At 36.6% G+C, this 23,227-nt stretch overlaps 1 protein-coding gene across 3 annotated transcripts in view; it reads right to left on the bottom strand.

Moving 5' to 3' along the window:
• Positions 1 to 20,108: 20,108 nt before the first annotated feature.
• TRPC3 (transient receptor potential cation channel subfamily C member 3) overlaps positions 20,109 to 23,227 on the bottom strand; it is a 71,972-nt gene continuing 68,853 nt past the window's right edge. For 2 of the 3 annotated variants that reach the window (XM_024977033.2, XM_010813789.4), the window contains 2 exons: positions 22,803 to 22,878; positions 20,109 to 20,978 (listed from right to left, as the gene is read on the bottom strand). In XM_024977033.2, coding sequence (XP_024832801.1) covers positions 20,836 to 20,978; positions 22,803 to 22,878 — 219 coding nt within the window. In that variant the 3' untranslated portion in view covers positions 20,109 to 20,835. The remainder of the gene's footprint in view (positions 20,979 to 22,802; positions 22,879 to 23,227) is intronic. The other variant, NM_001104960.2, reaches the window with a different exon arrangement.

The raw sequence follows: 23,227 nt of genomic DNA, 5'->3' as shown, positions 1-23,227 counted from the left end.
TGGCTAGAGACAGCCATATTATTTCTCATGTGAAGGAAAGAAGGCATATTTACAGATAACCTCAACACTGAACAATAAGAGGGTACTTCTGTAAAGGAATGAGCTAAGATAAATTGTCCCAAATTCTACTTATAAATTATGTCAAAATTTCCCTTTAGGAGAAAAAAGAAAACTGCTATATTGGTGTCATCCCCCAAATGTCAGCAATATTCACAATGTTCAGAATAAAAACCAGCATTTCTTAACAAACAAATATACAGAAAAACATAACACACTGTGAAAAGAAAAAATAATCAAGGGAGAACACATCTGAGATGAGGCAAATTAAGCAGTTATTATAGCACTGCTAAATGAGAAAAAGGAAAAACTGCTAATAATAAATGAAAATATAAGAAATAAGCATAGAAACATAAACTGTAGAAGAAACCAAATGGAAATTACAATATTAAAGAAAAAATATATTTTAACAATAATGGGATTACTTAACTAATTGTGATAAAAAGAGGAAAATCAATAATCTTGGAAAGATATATCAATAGATATTATACAATATAAACAGTGAAAATGCTTTAAAAGAAATAAATAAAAATTAGGAACTGGTGGGAAAATCTTAGAACATTTAGTATATACATGATGAGGGTCACAAGAGCGAATTCAGAAAAAATATTTGAAAAATTAATGGCATATAATTTTTCAAATTTGTTGACAGGTATAAAAGTATTGATTCAAGAAGTACTTGCTGCATGGACAGCAAGAAAGAATATGAATAAAACCATGCTGAGGCACATTAGTGTCAAACAGTTGAAAGTCAATGTATAAATATCTTATAAGAAACCACTGAAAAAGCATATTTTGCATACAGTCAGAAACTATTTAAATGAGCACTCACCCACTCACTGTCCTAATGGGAATTACGAAACTCAAAAATGCAGTGGAACAACATCTCTAATGTTGGAAACAAATAGAAAGGCAAGTGAGAATTCTAAACTGAACAAAAATATCCTTCAAAATTGAAGGCAAATTACATTTTCAGTTAATAAAATCTAAGATAATTTGGTGACAGAAATGCTGAAGAAAGTTATCATCATTTTACGTGTAGTTAGATTGCTGTGATTTTATTTTCACACAGTTGCTGTTTTCTGTGAAAAAATTACCTTTTATTACTTACTTTTATTATTTATTATATTATTATTCTCTTTATCTATTATTTGTCTTTTGTTATTTTAAGATATTTTTCTGGGGTAAAACATTCTACGCCTGGTGGAATTCTTAACAATATCTGAGCAATATGACGGCTATGGCACGTAAGGCACTTTGTATACTACATCTAACACCAATGGTGACGTGCTCAGTCCCACTCATCCAGTGAGTGTTAACTCAATAATCTCACCTTCAGAGTAGGGATCCCTGAACCACACTTGGTAATAAAATAAGATCAGATTTCTTACAAGCAGCACATTTATTTTGTGAGTGCTCTCAAAAGAGCCACGAGGGAAATAAAGTAAGGTGAGAGGGAAATAAAGCAAGGTGAGAGGACAATCAGATCAGATTAGTCGCTCAGTCGTGTCCGACTCTTTGCCCCCATGAATCGCAGCACGCCAGGCCTCCCTGTCCATCACCAACTCCCAGAGTTCACTGAGACTCACGTCCATCGAGTCAGTGATGCCATCCAGCCATCTCATCCTCTGTCGTCCCCTTCTCCTCTTGCCCCTAATCCCTCCCAGCATCAGAGTCTTTTCCAATGAGTCAACTCTTCGCATGAGGTGGCCAAAGTACTGGAGTTTCAGCTTTAGCATCATTCCTTCCAAAGAAATCCCAGGGCTGATCTTCAGAATGGACTGGTTGGATCTGCTTGCAGTCCAAGGGACTCTCAAGAGTCTTCTCCAACACCACAGTTCAAAAGCATCAATTCTTCGGCACTCAGCCTTCTTCACAGTCCAACTCTCACATCCATACATGACCACAGGAAAAACCATAGCCTTGACTAGACAGACCTTTGTTGGCAAAGTAATGTCTCTGCTTTTGAATATGCTATCTAGGTTGGTCATAACTTTCCTTCCAAGGGGTATAGCAAGGCAAAAAATGGGATCTCAGTTGGAGACGTTGTTTCCACTTCAAGACTCTGGAGCACAAAATGCACCACTGATTTAGTCTCACCTTGAGGCAAGGGAGTTGGCTTACTACACCATGCCAGTTATTCACTGACTGAGGTTGAAGATGTGGTATTGCGTCTGGTGTGAATGTGATGGGGAAGAACCTCTAGGGAGGATTAGTCAACTATGGATGAAGCATCTGGCTCTTGTATAAAAATACAAGCACAATTTTTCAAGCCTGACTATAAGAAATTATACAGCCTTTCCCTTACAGGCCTCATGGGAGAAAATTGCCCTCCAAATACCACTTTCATATCATCATGGTAAATGATTAAGTTGACTGTTATTTCATTCTGGTTTATCTGTTTAATGGCCTATTTTGACAGTTGTCAGCTCAGTGCTTTCTCCAGTTCAGCTGAGTTTTGGCCAGTGTATACATCCACCAGCTAAATGGAATCTGGGTGAGATGTTTAGGAGTGTCTACACAGCAATTTTCTGTTGTGTTTATTCACTCTGGTTAATGCATCACTTTTGAAATGACTGTTTCTTTTGTCTTCTTAAGTTCTACCATCTCAAATTTACCTGTTAAATAAAGCTAATGTACGTGATTCTCTTTTCTGAAATCTTATAATTTCTGTGCTACTCCAGGTGAATTCTGCTCTCCACTCTTTCTACCTGGCAGTAGTTTCACCCAGGAAAAGATCTTCGATGGTTTGTTACAATAGGTCATGTGATGAAAGGGCTTCCCTGGTGGCTCAAGCAGATGTGGTTGAACCCCTGGGTTGAGAAGATCGCCTGGAGCAGGAAAGGGCAACCCATTCCAATATTCTTGTCTGGGAAATCCCTAGGACAGAGGGGACTGGCAGGCTGCAGTCCATGGGGTCAAAAAGAGTCGGACATGACTTAGCGTGTGGTGAAGGCTTCTCAACACTCTTTAGAACATTGTCAGAACCTCCTACTGACCTGTGAATTCAAGTGTTCAAACTCCTCCCACTTTTAGAGTCTACAGACAGATTGTCTTCCCACAATTCCAGTGAAAGCTTATTGGCTATTTTTTAGCTTTACTGTTTTCAGATTCCCTGTTCCTTATCTCAGCTTTCTTCCAAATCTATTTTTATATTATGCAAATCTTGTAGCTCTCAGTAATTTATCTCCACTATGGAGGTTCTGTGGAACCATATCACTTATCTTTACTGTACATGTCCATAAAGTTTTAGCTTCACTACATCACCAGATGGTCAACACTGAAATTAGATTGATTATATTCTTTTCAGCCAAAGATGGAGAAGCTCTATAGAGTCAGCAAAAATAGACTGGGAGCTGACCATGGCTCAGATCATGAACTCCTTATTGCCAAATTCAGACTTAAATTGAAGAAAGTAGGGAAAACCACTAGACCATTCAGGTATGACCTAAATCAAATCACTTATGATTATACAGTGGAAGTGGGAAATAGATTTAAGGGACTAGATCTGATAGACAGAGTGCCTGATGAACTATGGACGGAGGTTCGTGACATTGTACAGGAGACAGGGATCAAGACCATCCCCATGGAAAAGAAATGCAAAAAAGCAAAATGGCTGTCTGAGGAGGTCTTACAAATAGCTGTGAAAAGAAGAGAAGTGAAAAGCAAAGGAGAAAAGGAAAGATATAAGCATCTGAATACAGAGTTTCAAAGAATAGCAAGGAGAGAGAAGAAAGCCTTCCTCAGCGATCAATGCAAAGAAATAGAGGAAAACAACATAATGGGAAAGACTAGAGAGTTCTTCAAGAAAATTAGAGATACCAAGGGAACATTTCATGCAAAGATGTGCTCAATAAAGGACAGAAATGGTATGGACCTAACAGAAGCAGAAGATATTAAGAAAAGGTGGCAAGAATACACAGAAGAACTGTACAAAAAAGAGCTTCATGACCCAGATAATCACGATGGTATGATCACTCACCTAGAGCCAGACATCCTGGAAGGTGAAGTCAAGTGGACCTTAGGAAGCATCACTACGAACAAAGCTAGTGGAGGTGATGGAATTCCAGTTGAGACATTTCAAATCCTGAAAGATGATGCTGTGAAAGTGCTGCACTCAATATGCCAGCAAATTTGGAAAACTCAGCAGTGGCCACAGGACTGGAAAAGGTCAGTTTTCATTCCAATCCCAAAGAAAGGCAACGCCAAAGAATGCTCAAACTACCACATAATTGCACTCATCTCACACGCTAGTAAAGTAATGCTCAAAATTCTTCAAGCCAGGCTTCAGCAGTACGTAAACCATGAACTTCTAGATATTCAAGCTGGTTTTATAAAAGGCAGAGGAACCAGAGATCAAATTTCCAACATCAGCTGGATCATGGAAAAAGCAAGAGAGTTCCAGAAAAACATCTATTTCTGCTTTATTGACTATGCCAAAGCCTTTGACTGTGTGGGTCACAATAAATTGTGGAAAATTCTGAAAGAGATGGGAATACCAGACCACCTGACCTGGCTCTTGAGAAACCTATATGCAGGTCAGGAAGCAACAGTTACAACTGGACATGGAACAGACTGGTTCCAAATAGGAAAAGGAGTATGTCAAGACTGTATATTGTCACTCTGCTTATTTAATTTATATGCAGAGTACATCATGAGAAATGCTGGGCTGGAAGAAGCACAAGCTGGAAATAAGATTGCCAGGAGAAATATCAATAACCTCACATATGCAGATGATACCACCCTTATGGCAGAAAGTGAAGAGGAACTAAAAAGCCTCTTGATGAAAGTGAAAGTGGAGAGTGAAAAAGTTCGCTTAAAGCTCAACATTCAGAAAACGAAGATCATGGCATCTAGTCCCATCACGTCATGGGAAATAGATGGGGAAACAGTGGAAACAGTGTCAGACTTTATTTTGGGGGGCTCCAAAATCACTGCAGATGATGCTTGCAGCCATGAAATTAAAAGATGCTTACTCCTTGGAAGGAAAATTATGACCAACCTAGATAGCATATTGAAAAGCAGAGTACTTTGCCAACAAAGGTCCGTCTAGTCAAGGCTATGGTTTTTCCTGTGGTCATGTATGGATGTGAGAGTTGGACTGTGAAGAAAGCTGAGCGCCAAAGAGTTGATGCTTTTGAACTGTGTGTTGGAGAAGACTCTTGATGGTCCTTTGGACTGCAAGAAGGTCCAACCAGTCCATCCTAAAGGAAATCAATCCTGGGTGTTCATTGGAAGGACTGATGCTGAAGCTGAAACTCCAATATTTTGGCCACCTTATGCAAAGAGTTGACTCATTGGAAAAGACCCTGATGCTAAGAGGGATTGGGGGCAGGAGGAGAAGGGGATGACAGAGGATGAGATGGCTGGATGGCATCACTGACTCCATGCACATGAGTTTGAGTGAACTCCGGGAGTTGGTGATGGATAGGGAGGCTTGGCGTGCTACGATTCATGGGGTCGCAAAGAGTCGGATATGACTGAGTGACTGAATTGAACTGAACTGGCCTTAGTAATTCCATCAGCTTTTAAGGAGAGATTTTAAAACATTGCATTCCCCCTAGAATTTCCTTTGTCTTCTTTTTTAGTCACTGAGGTTTTAAAATATATATTTCTTTATTATTTAGGAGGCCAATGTTCATAATTGAGTTATCTGAAATTAAAAATCAGTATTATAAAAATAAAGAAAGAAAGAAAAATCAGTATTTACCACTGACATAATCCTGGGACTGTATGAATATAATAAGTGCAAATACTCTTAAATAAGATTAACACATGGACCTGAGGTATCTGTACCTATTCAGTGGAATATATTCTTTATGAAAATGCAATTATTCTCTAGTTTTAATCCCAATCTAGTCCTTGCCCATACATCTAATTTTTAAGAACTAATAACTTTCTTTCTTTTCTCCAAATGTTGCCCCAATATCTCTTATCTCCATACCTTAGCTAAAGGAGAATTACATTCTCCTTCTGTCTGAAAAATCCTATCCTTGTCTCACTTTTCCTAAGATTTCCAGATCTAGTAGGACCTCAGTTACATTTGAATTTCAAACAAATAAATATATTTTAGTATAAAAATATATTTTAGTATAAAAATGTTCTTCCATGCAATATTTCACATAAATACATTCTAAAATTTTATTTGTATTTTTTCTGAAATTCTAATTTAACAGGGCATCGTGTATTGTTACTTGCTGAATCTGGCAAGCCTTCCCTTTTTTTAAACCATTGAAAATGCATTAAAGACTCAGCTTAGAAGTCACCCACTAAAAAGACCTGCTCTGAATTTCAAAGTTGAGTTACAGGTCTCTTGTGTGTGTAACTCTAAGTATATATGCAAACATTCAGAGAGTGTGTACTGGGTTATGTGTAAACATGTATTGGTGATTCAGTACTGGATGAATCACCAATACATGTTTACATATAATTTTTTACAGCTTAAGATTCTGAATATATGGCCATAAATTTAATAAAAAGATAGTACTGTGAAGTCACATATAATATTTTATACACATGGGATTTAATCTAAATTCAGTTTTAAAAATAACCATACTTATTCTTTTATTAAATTAGAAGCATAATATTTTCTTGTCTAACAGCTGAACATACTCAAAAAAAAGGCAATTCTCCTCAGTAAGAAAACCAGGATTTTCCAGCCACTGATACATTTTAATATATCCAATACTGATATCACCCATTCTGTGTTTTCACAAGTATAAATTCTCACTCACAAGCAGAAAATAGTCATAAACTTCATAACAAGTGGTCTAGAAGCTAAAGCAATGAGAACAGAGGAGTACCACAAATAATCGATATTGGCAATCTAATTCAATTCTGTATTTCTTTTAGTCATCACTGATTTAAGTTTGTTTTCATTTGAATTGGACAACATTTTTCTATCACAGGAGAAAATTTTCAAGGTTCAATGATTCCTTGAAAAGCAAAACATAGCCAATTTTCCCTGAAACCTTATTTTCCACAAGCATACTTTCATTTGTGCACCTTTTATTGTCAATATATTTATACACAGATGAAGACAAATGAAGTCATATGTATTTTATGCAAAAAAGAAAAAATCAAGCTCCTTCATATATTGAGAAGAAAAGCAATGATTACTGCAATGTCACTTTTATATTTTGTTTTCCAATCACCTTTTCTGAGTGAATAAAGCCCTAAGCTGAGTAGTGTTATAAATTGTTATATTGTCTGTGGATTGCCATTGTTCAGTCCCTCAGTCATCTCAGACATTTTGCAACCCTATGGACTGAAGCACGCCAAGCTTCCGTGTCTTTCACCATCTCCTGGAACTTGCGCAAACTCATGTCCATTGAGTAGGTGATGACATCCAATCATCTTGAGCTCCTCTCCTCCTGCCTTCAATCCTTCCCAGCCTCAGGGTCTTTTCCAATGAGTCAGTTCTTCTTATCAGGTGCCCAAAGTATTGGAGCTTCAGCTTCAGCATCAGTCCTTCCAGTGAATATTCAGGGTTGATTTCCTTTAGGACTGACTGGTGGGATAAAGTTTCTTAATTGTATTGAAGCTACAATGATATGTTTAGGGGAAAAACAGTAATATACATTTTACTAAAGTGTTTCTGAGTTTGATTTCTACTTAATTTTGAATACTGAAAAAATATTTCTTGGATTAAGGGGAAGGTGGATCTAGAAGGAATTCCAGAATAAGGTATGTTACCACCCATCCTGCCATGGGAAAAATGATACTGTGAAATGCTGAGGAAAGCACCATCAAGAGACAAGTACGATGAACAGGCACATCCTCTCTCAGAGAACAAGCTGCTGCCTTTAGGTAGGAATTTTTGGAAGCATGGGAGGTCAAAGATTGATGGTCTTTCAAAGACTTGAGTGAGAGGAGACTAGGTGTCAAATTCTGATAAGACTGCTGCTGGGCTGGAACTCTGAAGGTGTGTTATGGGAGTGGGCCCATTTCTAATTATTCATCTGTTTGAAGTAAAAGGCTGTCACTGATTGGTTTGCTTGTAAAAAAACAAACAAAAAAACTTGTCATCAATTGGATTAAAATCCAATATGGGTGACTACATGATAAATAATTATAGAATAATTAGTCTTTCCTTAAGGCGGTGGTAATATTTTATTCTCAGTTTCTTTTTTTAGTTTTTCACAGCCAAAGTCAAAGGAGAGACCATCAAGGACTGCCCATGACTTCACTACTATTGTTAAAAGGAGGCTTCAACAACTGCTGACAAATATTTTTCAGTTTGAGCATTACTCAGCATGATTTCATTCCAATTTTTTCTTTAAATCACTTTTAAAATTTTGTTTTTATTTTGGAGTATAATTGATTTACAATGTTGTGTTAGTTTTAGGTGTACAACAAAGTGTTTCAGTTATGTATATATTCAGATTCTGTTCCCATATGGGTTACTTTTTTAATTATCTATTGAGAAAATGCCCAGAAGCATTTAATATTCTGGACAACAAATTTCAAAGAGATCTAAGGCAACCATAATAGAATTATAAGAAAATAATAAAAGATTCTGGGACTATGACCCAAGACTTTGCTTGCCTGACAGAAAGCGAGACCCAAAGGCATCTTGTCTAATATAACTGGGTTTCCATTCTCTAAACTGACATATAGACTATTTCACATTACTGGCTCACATGAATTATTACCAGTAGAAGAGACTCTCCTTTGAACAAAAGAATAAAAATCCAAGAAGAATCTATTGTTCATAGAAACTTTATTGAATAAATTCAAATGGTTTGTGCTGCCCTAAAACTTGGGCTGCACTGTTCACTATGTCAGCCAAGAGATGGACACATTCTAAATGACCACTCTCATTAACAAAATTAGTATCATTAAATGTTTGTTCCACTAGTGGAAACTTGTATCCCTAGAAGGAGTGATATTAATTTACATTCTTAATGAAGCATCATCTTCTTAGGGTACTGGAAAGGCACTCACTTGAAACAGTCTACTTGCCAGACCAGTCTACAATCAGTCATGAGTCTAAGTTTGTCATTGGAAAGTCTGATTTCTGTATAGAGAAGAGAACCCAAAAGGTGGAATGGTTATCTTTTCAGCCACAGTGATCTTATTCCTAGTTGTTGACATGACAAGTATTATTATACCTTTCTTCATTAGTGTATCAACTACCACAAATATTATTATCACTAATGTTAGTATAACTTTCTGACAATTTATAGAAACACTCACAGATTTCAAAAGGCTCAGTCTTTGGGGGGAATTCATCTACTTTAACAAAGACATCATGCACCACATTAATAAAGGCATCTATTTATTATTCATTAGCATATTTATTATTTAAAGTTTCTGGGTATTATATTATTGAATAATATCTTGCAAACTCCATTTTCTAAAGAAAAAATGGGAGTTATAAATCTGGATTCAACCAGGTTATACAGCTACTGAGTAGTTTAAACTAGAAAGTTTAATATAAATAATTATTCATCTGTAGAATAGAAAAGTAACTGAAAAGATAGACAGATGTTACAAAATATGGTAGGGCCAAAGGAGATTATCAGAATACTGTAACACAGGCCTGTATTACAAGGCATCTGAACTGGAAGTGGTCATTATAATTGACAAGTAATTGTAACTGGCAGTGTTGTTGGAAACATGGTCATTGTGATTAGGCAGAAATGTAACATCACCAAGTGCCTGCACACACACCACCAGTGTGTCCCACAGGTGCACTGCTCATGGACTCGTGCAGCAGGACCAAGGTAAAACAAAACACAGGAATTGAGACCAGAAACACTTTGACCTGTAATGTCCTTTCAGCGCCCTCTACTGGACGCAGCCCAATATCAGGCTCACTGTATGGAGGAAATGCCTAGCCAAGTCCATTTTCATAGAGCAGATGATGAAGGGAGAATTGGAGCTGAGAGACAATAAATAGATGGCTACCAGGGAAAAACATATAAAATCTATTAATGTAAATTATAGTTAAAGACATTGTCAGTTAACATAGAGAAAATTATTTTAGAAACCACCTTTCTAGTGAAATACAATAACTAGTTGATCAAAATGTTTTAGGAATTTCAAATACATAAAAGAAAACTAAATTTTAAAAATAGAAAAACTATGCATGGTTTTTATAGTTATAAAAATGGAAAAATGCAAGCAAATTATTAGAGAGAGTACAGCAAGTTGTCTAAATTTAAGATCAATATATACAAAATCTATTGTCTTTCAAAATGTCAGCAAAAAGAGCATCTAGAATTTTACAAAATACAATTTTAAAAAGCAACCAAAAATGTCCCATGTAAACATCCCTCTGAAAAAGCTGTGAAATTCTTATATAACAAAAAACATACAACATAAGGAAGTGTAATTAAATGGAAACCTATACCACAGTCATACAGAAACATTCTGTATCACTGAAAAGCAGTACTCCTTTCAAATATTTCATAATTTAAATTCATTTCCAATAAACATTACCAAGTGTTTTTCAGAGATCCCGATTATAAAATATGTGCATATATACATACACACATTTATGTATGTGCTGTGCTGTGCTTAGTCACTCAGTTGTGTCCAACTCTTTGTGACCCCATGAAAACTGCAGCCCACCAGGCTCCTCTGCAGTGGGAATCCTCCAGCAAGAATGCTGGAGTGGGTTTCCATGCCCTCCTCCAGAGGATCTCCCTGACCCAGGGATTGAACCCAGGTCTCCTGCATTGCAGGCGGATTCTTGACTGTCTATCATCTGAGCCACCAGGAAAGCCCATGAATACTGGAGTGGGTAGCCTATCCCTGCTACCAGGGAAGCTCCATGTGTGTGTGTGTGTTTGTATAATTGCTTAAGATAGCCAAGGGAATTATAAAGAGAAACAAGGTAGAAAACTGATAAATCAAATATCAAAACATGAAAATTATTATAACTTAGACACTGTGAGGAATTCACAAAGAGTTATTTGTACAATGATTTAAAAAATAGGTCATTGAAACATAGCAATTAGCCCAGATCACACATGCACATTTGCAGTGTGGTATTTGCCATGTGCAGCATTACTTGTCAATTGGAAAAGTGAATGTCTTTAATGGATGGTCCATATGGGACAAAAAAAATGAAACTGAATGGCTCATTGCCCTCTACCATGTTATCCTAACAAAAAGTCTGATACTTCTTCATTGATGGCTGCATTCTTCTGTCAATACTTATTTTCAGTTTCTTCCTTTAGATACTTTCTAAGGCTTACATTGGTGACTTGAAAACTCACAAGCATAGCTGTAATTGTGATTATTCTAGTTTATCACTGGTTGAGGCTTTTACTGACAATTTATATTTTCCTTGGCTCTGACAATTTGACAGCACTGTGACTTTGATTCCTTTTCCCACTCCATTTTTTTCTGTTGCCCTTTTTGGGACCTTTAGTAGATAATCATTAAACTTTCCTTTAGTTTAAGATTAGTCTTCCACTTTTTGATATGTCCTCTTTCTTGTTCTTTTATTTATGTTTTGAAGATCCCTTATAATGTCATATACATCCTTTCCACTGATGGTCTCTTTAAAGTTATCTCAATTTCTTCCTTGTTATCTAGATATTCAATTCTCTATCATTTTGGGCTGAATAATCATCCAAACCTCTGATAAAAATATGAAATTTAATTTCCTATTCTACTGTCTTTATTTATTCATTAAGCAAATATCTATGTAGTGACTGCAATTGTTCAGACATTTTTATGGGACCTCAGGATATGTTAGTGCAATATGACATGGTCATTCTCTTCATGAAAGTTAAAAATCTAAACTCCTGAATAATACTGCTACCTCCAGGTTTAATTCCTCAACTTTTTAACTTTGTCTTTCTGTTCTATTATTTTTGGTTTATTCAGTTTTAAACTTGTTACCAAACCAAACTTGAGTCATTTGCCAGATGCATAGCAAAGCCAATCTACTGACACCAGCCTGCTGTGAAGGGAAGTGCAGCATTTACTGCAGCTTTTATTGACAAGTAAGGAGAATAGGCAGCTCATGCTCAAAAGACCCAAACTCCAAGATGGCTTTCAGGGAAGGCGTTTTAGTGTGAGGGAGAGTGTGGTGGAGTGCATGATCAGCTACTGCTCTGTTCTCTGGTTGATGTTGAGGGTAATGTTTCAGAAATCTCAATCATCAACTTTCTGATTCTAACTAGTCTAGGGTCTACATGCTGGTGGGAAGCATGCAGTTAGGTTCTTCCATCTTGTAGGAGTTGTGCCTTTTTCAAATAACTCAAAATATGGCTCAGGACATTATCTGCAGCCCTGAAAGAGGGACTGAAAATTCTTTACTGTTTTATGGTTTAACTATTATTATTTTGTCTTGCTTGACTGTTTTTCATTGTTTCTGCAGTTCCTCACTTCTCTGATTAAATTTTTTTCTTTGAAACTTAGGGAAGGTCTAGGAGGCTAAAACTTTTCTATTAATACAAACAAGCATGGGGAGGGGAGGGCAGAATAGGGGGTTCTGTCTTTGGGAATATCATTCAGGGTCCTGCTCAGTTTCAAACTAAACATTGGATTTTTGTCATATTTGAGATGAAAGAAATTAACTGATTTCCTAGGTGTTAAGTAGATCCATTTCCTGAATCTGACTCATTTTTAAGAAGGAATACAAAATAAGACTTCGTGTATGCAGGCAGTGCACATCATCTGGTGGGCTTAAATTTAGGATTCAAAGACAGAAAATTAAAAGGTAGACTACATACAGTTTGTAATGTCAAGTATGGAGGTCTTATTCTGGGTCACCAAAACCAGCACTAAAATCTATCATTTCCCTCCAAACAAGTGGCTCCATGTTTTAGATAGGACATGCAGGAAGATTATGCAACTATAAAATGAAATATTTCCATTTGCATCAATATGGATAGACATAGAGAATATCATACTAAGTGAAGTAGGACAGAGAATGACAAATATCATGATATTACTTATATGTGAATCTAAACAATAATGCAAATGAATTTATTTGTAAAACAGAAACATACTCTCAGGTATAGAAAGCATAGCTGTGAGTTTATCATGAATGATTATTATGTTGAGGTATATTTCCTCTATCACCTCTTTGTTGAGAATTACTATGATGAGTGTATGCTCATCAGATGCTTCTTCTGCATCTATTAAGATGATCCTATGATTTTTATCCTTCATTTTGTTAATGTGGAGTATCACATTGATTGATTTTCTGATGTTGACCCTTGCATTCCTTGAAAAAATTCTATTGACCAGGGAATATGATCCTTCTAATGCATTATTGAGTTCAGTTTGCTAAAATTCTGTTGAGAATTTTACATCCATGTTCATCAGAAATATTAGCCAGTAAGTTTCTTTTTTGTAGTATCTTTGTCTAGTTTTTGTATCAGGGTGATGGTGGTCTCATAGAATGAGTTTGAAGTGCTCCCTCTTCATTTTCTTTGGAATCCTTTAGGAAGTAAAATGGCAACTCACTCCAGTACCCTTGCCTGGAAAATCACATGGAGGGAGGAGTCTGGTAGGTTACAGTGCATGGGGTCACAAAGAGTTGGACACAACTGAGCGACTTCACTTTCAAGAAGTAAAAATATTAGCTCTTCTTTAAATGTTCTGCATACTTCACATATGAAACCATCTGGTTGTGAACTTTGATGGGTCATAGCAAACACCCTTTTCCAACAAACAGAGATGGCTCTACACATGGATATCAACAGGTAGTCATGACAAAAAATAAAATAAAATAATAATAATAATAATTTTGTTCTTTGCAGCCAGAGCAGGAGAAGCACTATACAGCCAGTTAAGAACAAAACCCAGAGTTGCCTGTGGCTCAGATCATGAGCTCCTTATTGTAAAATTTAGGCTTAAATTGAAGAAAGTAGGAAAAACCACTGGGCCCTTCAGGTATGACCTAAAAAAAAAAATTCCTTATGATAATACAGTGGAGGTGATGAAAACATTTAAGGGAGTAGATCTGATAGACAGATTGCCTGAAGAGCTATGGATGGATGTTCATAACATTGTACAGGAGGTAGTGACCAAAACTGTCTCAAAGAAAAAGAAATACAAGGGGAAGTGGTTATCTGAGGAGGCTTTACAAATGGCTGAGGAAAGAAGATAAGTGAAAGGCAAGGGAGACAGGGGATGATATACCAAATTGAACCCAGGGATCCAGAGAACATCGAAAAGAGATAAGAAGCCCTTCTTAAACAATGAAAAGAAATGGAAGAAAACAATAGAATGAGAAAGATTAGGGATCTCTTTGAGAAAATTGGAGATGTCAAGGCAACACTTCATGCAAGAATAAGCATCATCAAGGACAGAAAGGATAAGAACTAAAAGAAGCAGAAAGGATTAAGGTGGCAAGAATATTCAGAACTATACAATAATGATCTTAACAATCAAGGTAATCACAATGGTGTGGTCACTCACCGAGAGCTGGACATCCTGGAGGGTGAAGTCAAGCAGATCATAGGAAGCATTAGCATCAATAAAGGTAGTGAAGGTGACAGAATTCTAGCTGAGCTACTTAAAATCCTAAAAGATGATGCTGTTAAAGTGCTGCACTCAATATGCCAGCAAATTTGAGAAACTCAGTAGTGGCCATAAGACTAAAGAAGGTCAGTTTTCATTTCAACTCCAAAGAAGAGCAATGCCAAAGGATGCTCAAACTACCGTACAATTGCACTCATTTCACATGTTAGCAAGGTTAAGCTCAACATCCTTCAAGCTAAACTTCAGCAGTATATGAACCAAGAACTTCCAGATGTACATTCTGGGTTTCACAGAGCCAGAGGTACCAGAGTTTAATTGCCAACATTCATTGCATCATGGAGAAAGCACGGGAATTCCAGGAAAACATCTACTTCTACTTCACTGACTATGCTAAAGCTTTTGACTCTGTGGATCACAATAAACTGTGGGAAATTTTTAAATGTACCAGACCACCTTACCTGTCTCCTGAGAAACCTGTACGCAGGTCAAGAAGCAATAGTCAGGACCAGACATGGAACAATTGACTGGTCAAAATTGAGAAAGGAGTACAACAAGGCTGTATATAGTCACCCTGCTTATTTAACTTATATGCAGAGTAGAATATCATGAAAATGCTGGGCTGGATGAATCATAAGCTGGAAACAAGGTTGCTGGGAGAAATATCATCAACCTCAGATATGCAACAGATGATACCACTCTAATGACAGAAAGTAGAACCAAAGAGCATCTGGATGAAGGAGAAAGAGGAGAGTGGAAAAACTGGCTTGAAACTCAACATCAAAAAAAAAAAAATTGAGATTTTGGTGTTCAGTCCCATCACTTCATGGTAAATAGAAGGGGAAAAAGTGGAGACAATGACAGATTTATTTTCTTGTGCTCTGAAGTCACTGTGGATGATGACTGCAGCCATGAAATAAAAGAAGCTTGTTCCTTGGAAAGAAAGCTATGACCAACCTAGTCAGCATATTAAAAAGCAGAGATATCACTTTCCCGACAAAGGTCTGTATAGTCAAAACTCTGATTTTTCCTTTAGTCATGTACTGATGTGAGAGTCAGTCTATAAAGAAGGCTGAATGCCAAAGAATCAATGCTTCCAAATTCTTGCACTGGAGAAGTCTCTTGAGAGTCCCTGCTACTGCAAAAAGATCAAATCAGTCAACCCTAAAGCAAATAAACTCAGAATATTCACTGGAAGGACTGTTGCTGAAGATGAAGCTTTAATGTTTTGGCCTCCTGATGCAAATAGCTGAGTCACTGAAAAAGATCCTGATCCTGGGAAATATTGAAGGCAAAAGGAGAAGGGGGTGGCAGATGATGGGATGACTAAATAGCATCACTGAATCAATGGGCATGAATTTGAGAAAATTCCAAGAGATAGTGGAGGACAAAGGAGCCTTGTGTTCTACAGTTCATGGGTCACAAATAGTTGGACATGACTTAGCAATGAAACAACAACAAACATTTCAGCTATGAAGCCATCTGGGTTTAAACTTTTATTTTGCGGGGAGTTTGTTTTATATTTTTCTGATTCTATTTCATTCCTAGTAATTGGTTTGTCAAGATTTTCTATTTCTCACTCATTCAGTCATGGAAGAGTGTATGTTTCTAAGAATTCATCCATTTCTTCTGTATTTTCCAATTTGTTGGTTTATAACACTTTATAGCAGGGTTTGTTTTTTTTTATTACACTTATGTGGTTTCAGCTGTAACTTCTATTTATTTCTAATTTTATTTATTTGGGTCATCTCTTTTCGAGTCTTGTCAAAGGTTCATCAATTTTGTTTCCTTTTTGGAAAAAAAAAGCTCTTAGTTTTGTTGATCTTTTCGATTGTGTTTTTAGTCTCTATATCACAAAATCTACGGCACACAGAAAAAGCTATTCTAAAAGAAGCTATTCGAAAGGAAGCTATCCTGTTCTAATTAAGTTTATAGAAATACAGGATTACACCAAGAAATAAGGAACATCTCAAGTAAACAGCCTAACTTTCCATCTAAAGGAGTTAGAAAATAAGAACAAACTAAGTGGCTTACAGAAGAGAAACTTATTTTCCTATAAGATCTCACAGGCTTGGAGTACAAAATCAAGGTTTCAGCAGGGAGCCAAAGCAGTCCTTAGAGGCATGTCTCCTTGGAGCAGCACACTGGTGTTTTCCTCATGTCATCACGTAGTCTTCCTCTGTATTCTTCTGTGTTCTAATCCCCTCCTCTAATAAGGACACCAGTCATGAAGGATACAGACTCAACCTAGTGACCTAATTTTAACTATTATCTCTTTAAAGGTCCTTTCTCCAAAAACAGTCACATTCTGAAGTACTAGGGGTTAGGACTTCAACAGATGGATTTGGAGATTAGCGGGGGGACACAATTCAGCCCATAATAGAAATCTGTCTCATCTTAAAAGGAATATAATGCCCCCCAGCCTGCAGGGGCTTTGGTGGTTGGAGGGCAATCAACAAATGTCAAAGAAGAAAAAAAATTATAACAACAACAAAAGGAATAGAAGAAGGCACAAAGGAGAAAACAGATATGAAAAACAAAGATTAGACATTTCAGTATGTCACAAAATTTTAAAATAAAAAAAAAATGGGATAAATGTGTGAAGCTAGTATCCTTATAAACAATTCATACAAATATGTTAAAAAGAAATGCAATATTTCCAGTAAGAAAAACATGGACAATTCACAAAGAAGGTGGCAGCTGAACAACCATGTAAAAATTTGTCACCTTCACTTGTAATCAATAATATTAAAGATACGTTTTTTTTGCCTTTCAAATGAGAAAAACATTTAAATGATACCACTATATGCTGCAGAGAGAGCATGAGCTCAACTATGATGCTTTAAACTAGTTATAAGACTATTTTCAAAAGCAACTTAGTAGTACGTATCCAAATCTATAAATTATGTGGCTATATTTTTAACTCATAACCCCAATTTTGGACATTTAGTCTATGAAAACCCCAAAAAATAGGTTAGAAGCCATACTCAAGGCATTATTTAAAACAGAGACTTAACTATTCACTAATAGGGAAATAGCGCATCTGCTTTGTAGGTCATTATGCAGCCACTGAAAGTGATAACAGGGAAGAAGCAGGATAGAAAATGGTAACAGGGAAGAAGGTAAACAAAGATTTGGTCTCAGCTGGAGACTGTGCGGTACTCAGTGCTGTTCTCTTTGTGACTCCATGGACTGGAACCCGCCAGACACCTCTGTCCATGGAATTCTCCAGGCAAGAAAACTGGAGTGGGTTGCCATGCCCTCCTCCAGAGGATCTTCCCAACCCAGGGATCAAACCCAGGTCTCCCACATCACAGGTGGATTCTTTACCATCTGAGCCACCAGGGAAGCCCTGCTGGAATCTAGCTGTAGCCTAATGCTTTCCAGAGTTCTGAAGTACAACTCACACCAAAAGAGTTGGCCCCACCTTGATACAAGAAAACAGCTTTTCATGCCTTCACAGAAGTTGGTTGGTTACTACCAGACCAGGACAAGGCTGCTTTCTTTTAGCCGATGGCAATTCCCTGGGGAACAGGATAGTTGGGCACTATTAAGGAGCTGACACTCAGGATTTCAGAGACACATGCTCTGGTCCATGAAAAGGGAGATGGGTAGGGCATCCATGGTACCAATAGCTAGCATCTACCATGCCTTGGCATCACATCCTTCTCTTGACTCTCACCAAGAAAGTATAAAGAGAGGAAAAATGTGAAATATCAATAACATACTAATTTTACACATGAAGCTGGGACCAGAGCCCCTGGGAAGATGACCCAAGAAGAGACCCAAAGGGTAACAGACCACCAACACGGACACTTGCTTCTGTGTGACATAAATGTTTGTTACATATTATTTTCATGTTAGACTGTGATTAATCTATAATATAAGCTCCAGGAGGATGGGGATTTTTGTCTGGTATTTATACTTTTTTTCCCCTTAAACATTATTAAACACCTGTTAACATGCAATAAATACTGATTGAATAAATTAATCCCTAAACCCTGAAAAAAATGCTAGTTATACAGAAACACAGTAAAAAAAAGGAAAAACATCCTATGTTGAGAGTTCTAGAACTGCAAAAGGCATGTACTAAAATATCAGATGTATGGACTCACGTGGCATAGATGACATGAGTTTTATCTTCACTCAAGACTCTAAGAATCCTAAACTAGCTGAATTTGACACTTTTACATTCAACATCTTTCCACCTTCAGTAAAAAACATTACTTAATATTCCACTCTATAACTGTAGTCAAAAATATTCACACTTGGAATTCTAAATAATTCTATATGTAAAACTGAAAGTGTTGCCTACAATGGAAACTTGATATCTTTACTGTTTGCATATAAAGTATAGTAACATATACCAATGAAAAAAATCAGTATTTTATTCAGTTCTGAGGCAAAACATAAAATACGTAAAGTTTTAAAAACATTTAATACAAAATACTATTCAGTTCAGTTCAGTTCAGTCACTCAGTCGTGTCCAACTCTTTGCGACCCCATGAATCGCAGCACGCCAGGCCTCCCTATCCATCACCAACTCCTGGAGTTCACTTAGACTCACGTCCATCAAGTCAGTGATGCCATCCAGCCATCTCATCCTCTGTCATCCCCTTCTCCTCCTGCCCCCCCTCCCTCCCAGCATCAGAGTCTTTTCCAATGAGTCAGCTCTTCACATGAGGTGGCCAAAGTACTGGAGTTTCAGCTTTAGCATCATTATTATCATAGCACAAAAGTTAATGAAATATCCTACAATGATACCAAAAATGTATAAAGTTCTTTTCTTAATTTAAGTCTCCAAAAGTAGAAATTAAAAAATGATCTTTAAAGAGCTTTATGTAGTTCCGTATAATGTTCATTTTTGTCTTCTCATCTAGAAAGCCTTCCTGTGTGATGTATTGACTGTTAAAATATTATATATTTATTTGGCTTTTAGAACCTATAAAGCGATCTTTGAGCTATGACCATAATTTGTATTCTGGTATGATTTGATAGGAACAGATTGAAGAGAATCAGGACAGTAATGAGAGATTTAAACCTAGCTGGTTAAGAAAAAAAAAAAAAATACTTTGAGTATTTTATTGTCTATGAAGAGATGAGGGAGCTTACCAGCCTGTATCCCCTTTTGTAGTAGTCAAGAGGCCTCAATATTACCAGTGTTCAGCCCACTTATATAGTAAGTCAGATACAGATATATCACAATCTATTCAGTGTAGCAAGTGTAATTGAAGTGCCTTGATTAAAAAAATATATATATATATGTCAATCAGTATAAGCAATAATGGCAAGAGATGCCTCAAAGGGAAATGAAACACACCTCGTGATTCTTGGCCATGCCTTTTCAGGTACATGGCCACTGCTCCATTTCTTCCCATAGCATATCCTCCAAAACTCAGAGTGGAGCTAACAGGCAAGATATGAAGTCAGGTGTTGATAACTTATTTAGCATTAAATCATCAGAGCCAGGAATTAGGAGGTTATAACTAACAGCCCTGTATAACCCCCAACTTTAAAAAAAATTCACCCCTCTGTTGACTAAATTCACATTACTGAAAATAACAAATGAAAATCTAAGACAGTAAGCAAACAGTATAGTATATACTTTAGAAAAACCTTTAATGTGTTGCTTTGAACAATTCTATGAAACAAATATGTAATGCAATTATATTTGCTATTAACCCATTTCATTATGAAATTCTTCATTCAGGGTTCAAAGGTTCTAGGAGTATCAGTGATGCCAAAAATCTAAGAAAATCTGACCAAGTCATAGCTGTTTGTAAAATTTTTTCAGTTTCTTTTTTTTCCAAAAAAAAAAAAATCTCTTCAGCATTTGGACAAGGGAAGGTATGCTACATAGTGATGGCCTTTTAATTTTTATTTGTATTTTATTGGCAGTTCAGTTGGTTTTGACATTTATTGAGCACCTACTATGTACCAGGCACTGTACTAGATGGTGGAGACATGAAGATGAATAAGACATGGTCCCTGTCCCCAAGGAGCTTACAGTCTCTTGGAGGCAAACCGGTAGTGCAAAGACAGAGTTTATTCTAAAACAGACAAAAAAAATGTCAGTAATGTAGTTAATTTGGGGCCTTTAAATACAAGGGCATATCATTGTTTGTAATGTCAAGGCAAACAATTAAAATGAAGACCATTTTCATGTGATAAAACAGTAAAGTCATTAAGACCTAACTCTTAAAGATTCACATGATAAAGGTAGTTAATACTAAAAATGTACACCATAGTTTTTCAAGTATTTCATACTAAGAAATATTATTGCCCACAGTTGTGCTATAGTCAAAGCCATAAATCCAGGTTGCTGACTCATTCACATCTCAGCACGCTGGGGCTCAGTTTCTCACTGAGCTTATGAATTAGAATGGCTAATTCCTCAGTTGCTTGGCTCTTGTCCTCCAAAAGTTCATAACGAAGGCTGGAGATATCTTGCTTGATTTCCTTTAATTCACCTATAGTGTTTGTATTAAAAAACATATGATTGGTCATTTGCTCTTCGGATTTAGAAAAAAAACAAAGAGTGAAATTCATACAACATGAATACATTCGTCTCATAATGTCTCCGACATAGTTATTTTGGATTTTTTTCCTTTAAAATGTTTAAGAAATGCTTTGCCTTTAAAAATACACTGACTTTGGAAAAAGCTATAACAGTAGTCCAACTGTGTTTTAAAAGTAAAAGTCGACTAAAGTATTGTCCTGGTTCAACCAATTTTTAATCCAGGGTGATTTATCTGTTGGGGCTTCCCAGGTAGCAGATTTATCTGTTAACTAGTAATCTCAATCAGGATGTAATCTATAATCAGGGTATCCCCTTTCTGGGGATTTCAAGAGGAAATAAACTGATCGAATTTGAAATCAAAAGTCTTCCATGGAAGAAATGAATTCTCACACCATTTACTATCATATTTGGACCATAAGTCAGTGAGCTTCCTCTTGCCTCCCTACTACCATATCCTTCTTCCTTGTTTTTGAGTTATGGGAAGCCTACATACCAAGTGCTGTATTTACCAACACGGGAAACATATTTATTAAATGAGGAGGTTACGTTGTATGATATACTATTTTAGTTAGAACTTTGTCCAAAACTCTAAATTCTCTTTAATTCATTAATTCTCATTAATTCATTTTCCTCTTTTGTGTAAAAGTACTTAGAAGATGGCTCCTTTTTTCTGAAGTTGTCATGGTGGCCCAATTCCCCACTTCACTTAATTTTTGTGTTTTCAGGGAGGTTATGGCACAACTGATAAGGTTTCTGCTTTCTAAACTAAAACTCAATTTCAATTCTGTCTCTGAGACTGTTTCTGGTGACCATGATTTGATTTTTTGCTGATTTCCAAACATGCATTCTTAGATTTCTGTGCTACAAACACATATGGTATTGACTCAGATTTGCAAGGGATTTCTTGCGTTAATCAAGTAATGGCTTCAGAGTTCATCAACAGTTTAGTTTAGCCCTTTCTTAAAAGTGTAGATAGATCTAATAGCATCTCATTGGTGTTGAAAGCTGTAGCTTTCATTATTTTTTTTTTTTAATTTTTGGCTGTGCTGGAAGGCATGGAGGATCTTAGTCCCTCAACTAGGATTGGAACACTTGCCCTCTGCAGTGGAAGCAAGAAGTCCCAACCACAGAACCACCAGGGAATTCCCTGTCGTTGCCATCTTTAGGGCAACTTATTTTTCCCTGACTGATTTCTTTCCAACCATGGACCTGTGCTTTGGCTTACATCCCAGCACTTGATGAAAAGCCTTATAGTCCAGACAGATGCGCTGCCTAGGATATGCCTGGAAAATAGGTACATTTAAGTAAGGAGCCAAGAAGAAAAGTGAAAAGCAAAAGAGAAACACCATATGACAAAAATGGGTTACAGATTTCTTTCTGGACAACAAGTAAAAATTTTTCTGCAGAAATGTTTGAGCTAACTCTTATTTTACCTGCATCACTGGAAAAATGTTAACACTCAGCTCACTGAAACAGAACTGAAACTACAGACTACTCATGTTACAGGGAATAAAAACTCCCAGCAAAATGACACAGTTTACACTCTAAGAATCAGTTAGAGCACTCTGTAGTGATAAATTGTCTCTGACTGACATTTTAAATAACTGTTTATTTTAAAAGAGAGCTTTAGAAATGAAACATAAGATTTTCCTGTCAATCCTGGAAGAACTCAGTTAACCAAGACCAGATTTTTAACAGTATCCTTCAATATGAAGTTTTCCACTGTTCATTAAATTAGTTGTAAAAGGATGTTTTTTAAGTTGAAGATGCTTACCTTCATTAACTTCATCATTTTCTTTGTCTACTTGTGCTTTCAAAACATATCGCTTTATAAGTCTTTTCATTATTTGCTGTTGGGCCAAAAAAAAATTATATCACCAATGATACATATAAGTAATCTGAATCTTATTTTCCAAAGAGCTTTACATACCAGTAAAGAACTCAGGGAAGAGAAACTGTACTAATGGAAGACTCACCCAGATTTCAGAACTTAATCCCTTTTCACCTTTACTGAGTTTTTCTGCATAATCCACGACACTCCCTTGCCCCACCCTTCACCTCAGCCCCTCACCACCAGCCACCCTATTCCAGGAATGCAAGAAGCTTTACAAGAAAAGTTGAGTGGAAAGACTTCAATTCATGATTTTCTTTCATCTAGTGATTTCTCTATACAATATTATCATCTATAGACACTACTGT

Source organism: Bos taurus, chromosome 17, assembly GCF_002263795.3.
Source record: "Bos taurus isolate L1 Dominette 01449 registration number 42190680 breed Hereford chromosome 17, ARS-UCD2.0, whole genome shotgun sequence".
Taxonomy (NCBI): domain Eukaryota; kingdom Metazoa; phylum Chordata; class Mammalia; order Artiodactyla; family Bovidae; genus Bos; species Bos taurus.
This window is presented reverse-complemented; position numbering and strand designations above follow the sequence as displayed.